Raw genomic sequence first — 1221 nt, 5'->3', positions numbered from 1 at the left:
CGCCCACGCCTTCCTCCCATGCTCGATCCTCCCTTCGCCCGCGCGTCGTCCTTACACCTCCCGTACCCCATGCGCCAATCCTCTCCCATCATTTCTGATCAGGTAACTGGGTGCGTGTCTCCCTTCTCGTCCAGGAGCCTGGGGACTACACGGTCTCCCTCTTCGGGACCAGCAACAGCGGCGGCACTTTGCTCTTGACTGTGGACGACTATGCTAGCCACGGAACCGAGGCGGTCGGTGTCAGGACAGGAGAGAGAGGTGGAGAAGGGCCAAGGGCGGTAGATTCTCGGATTCTCGGCGTGCTTGCTCGTTCAGATCCTTCTGCTGTTTTCTCACCCATCTTGTCCTCCCCCTGGTTTTTCCCTCCCTCCCGCCATCTCTTGGATGCAGTCCGTCACAGCTGCCATTCCCCCCACGGACGGGTACCATCGATGGTCCCTCTTTCAAGACATCGCCGTCCTCCCCGCCTTGCGTCGCGGCCCGGCTCTCCTCACCGTCAATGTCACGGGGATCGACAACTACAAGGAGGGGAGTCAATTTGGCAACCTGCTCTGGCTGGATTTCGTGCGGAGAGGGTAGACTTATTTCGGTGCCATTGTCCTCCCTTTTTTATTGATTGACCGTCCTTTCTGTGACATGTGGGTGGGCCTCGCAAGACTTGCAGGGGTCGGGTCGGACGACATCATTAATAGGGCAGAGAGGAAGGGCAAGCACTCGACACATGCCTTCGTGTGCGTGAAGTAAAATCGACTGAAGAAGCGCGCCAGGATCCTGCATCGCACGTGCGGTCTTTTCTTTGTCTTTAAATTCTATTGCTTCCCCACGCTAAGGGGCTCCGGACGCCTATCGACAAAAGGACGCCCGCCCAAAGGAACATGCCAGCCTGTGTATCGGCGTTTCGATCCCGTACACCCCATGCCACGCGGCTGCCGCACGCCAGGAGGACGATTGCTGTGGCACCCTCCTCAACGGGGCACCGCCGCTGAATTTTCTCGTGCCCCAGGTCGTTCGCTTTGGGTCGTATGTTAAGGAAAGGAAAGATTCTCCATCCCTCGAGATAGAGCCTGGCCTAAGCGGTCACAGACGGCCAGCAAGACGACGGAGATGCACGCGTCCGACAGAAGCCCGCATGCACACCAAGTTGGCTGCATCCTGGCGACGAATCCAAACTAGCGGGTCTCGGACCTCCTCATATGAGATACACCTCCTTTCGATCAAATG

The 1221-nt window shown here is 58.1% G+C and overlaps 1 protein-coding gene across 1 annotated transcript in view; it reads left to right on the top strand.

Annotated features, from left to right (window-relative positions):
- The window catches only part of NGA_0367900 (uncharacterized protein), a 1441-nt gene extending 737 nt beyond the window's left edge, over positions 1 to 704 (top strand). Inside the window, exons 2-3 of the mRNA XM_005854785.1 lie at positions 135 to 233; positions 391 to 704. Coding sequence (XP_005854847.1) covers positions 135 to 233; positions 391 to 579 — 288 coding nt within the window. The 3' untranslated portion in view covers positions 580 to 704. The remainder of the gene's footprint in view (positions 1 to 134; positions 234 to 390) is intronic.
- Positions 705 to 1221: the final 517 nt, after the last annotated feature.

This window comes from Nannochloropsis gaditana (assembly GCF_000240725.1).
Source record: "Nannochloropsis gaditana CCMP526 unplaced genomic scaffold scaffold385, whole genome shotgun sequence".
In the NCBI taxonomy this organism is placed as follows: domain Eukaryota; class Eustigmatophyceae; order Eustigmatales; family Monodopsidaceae; genus Microchloropsis; species Microchloropsis gaditana.
The sequence above is the reverse complement of the archived record's forward strand: the minus strand, read 5'-3'. Positions and strand labels throughout refer to the sequence as shown.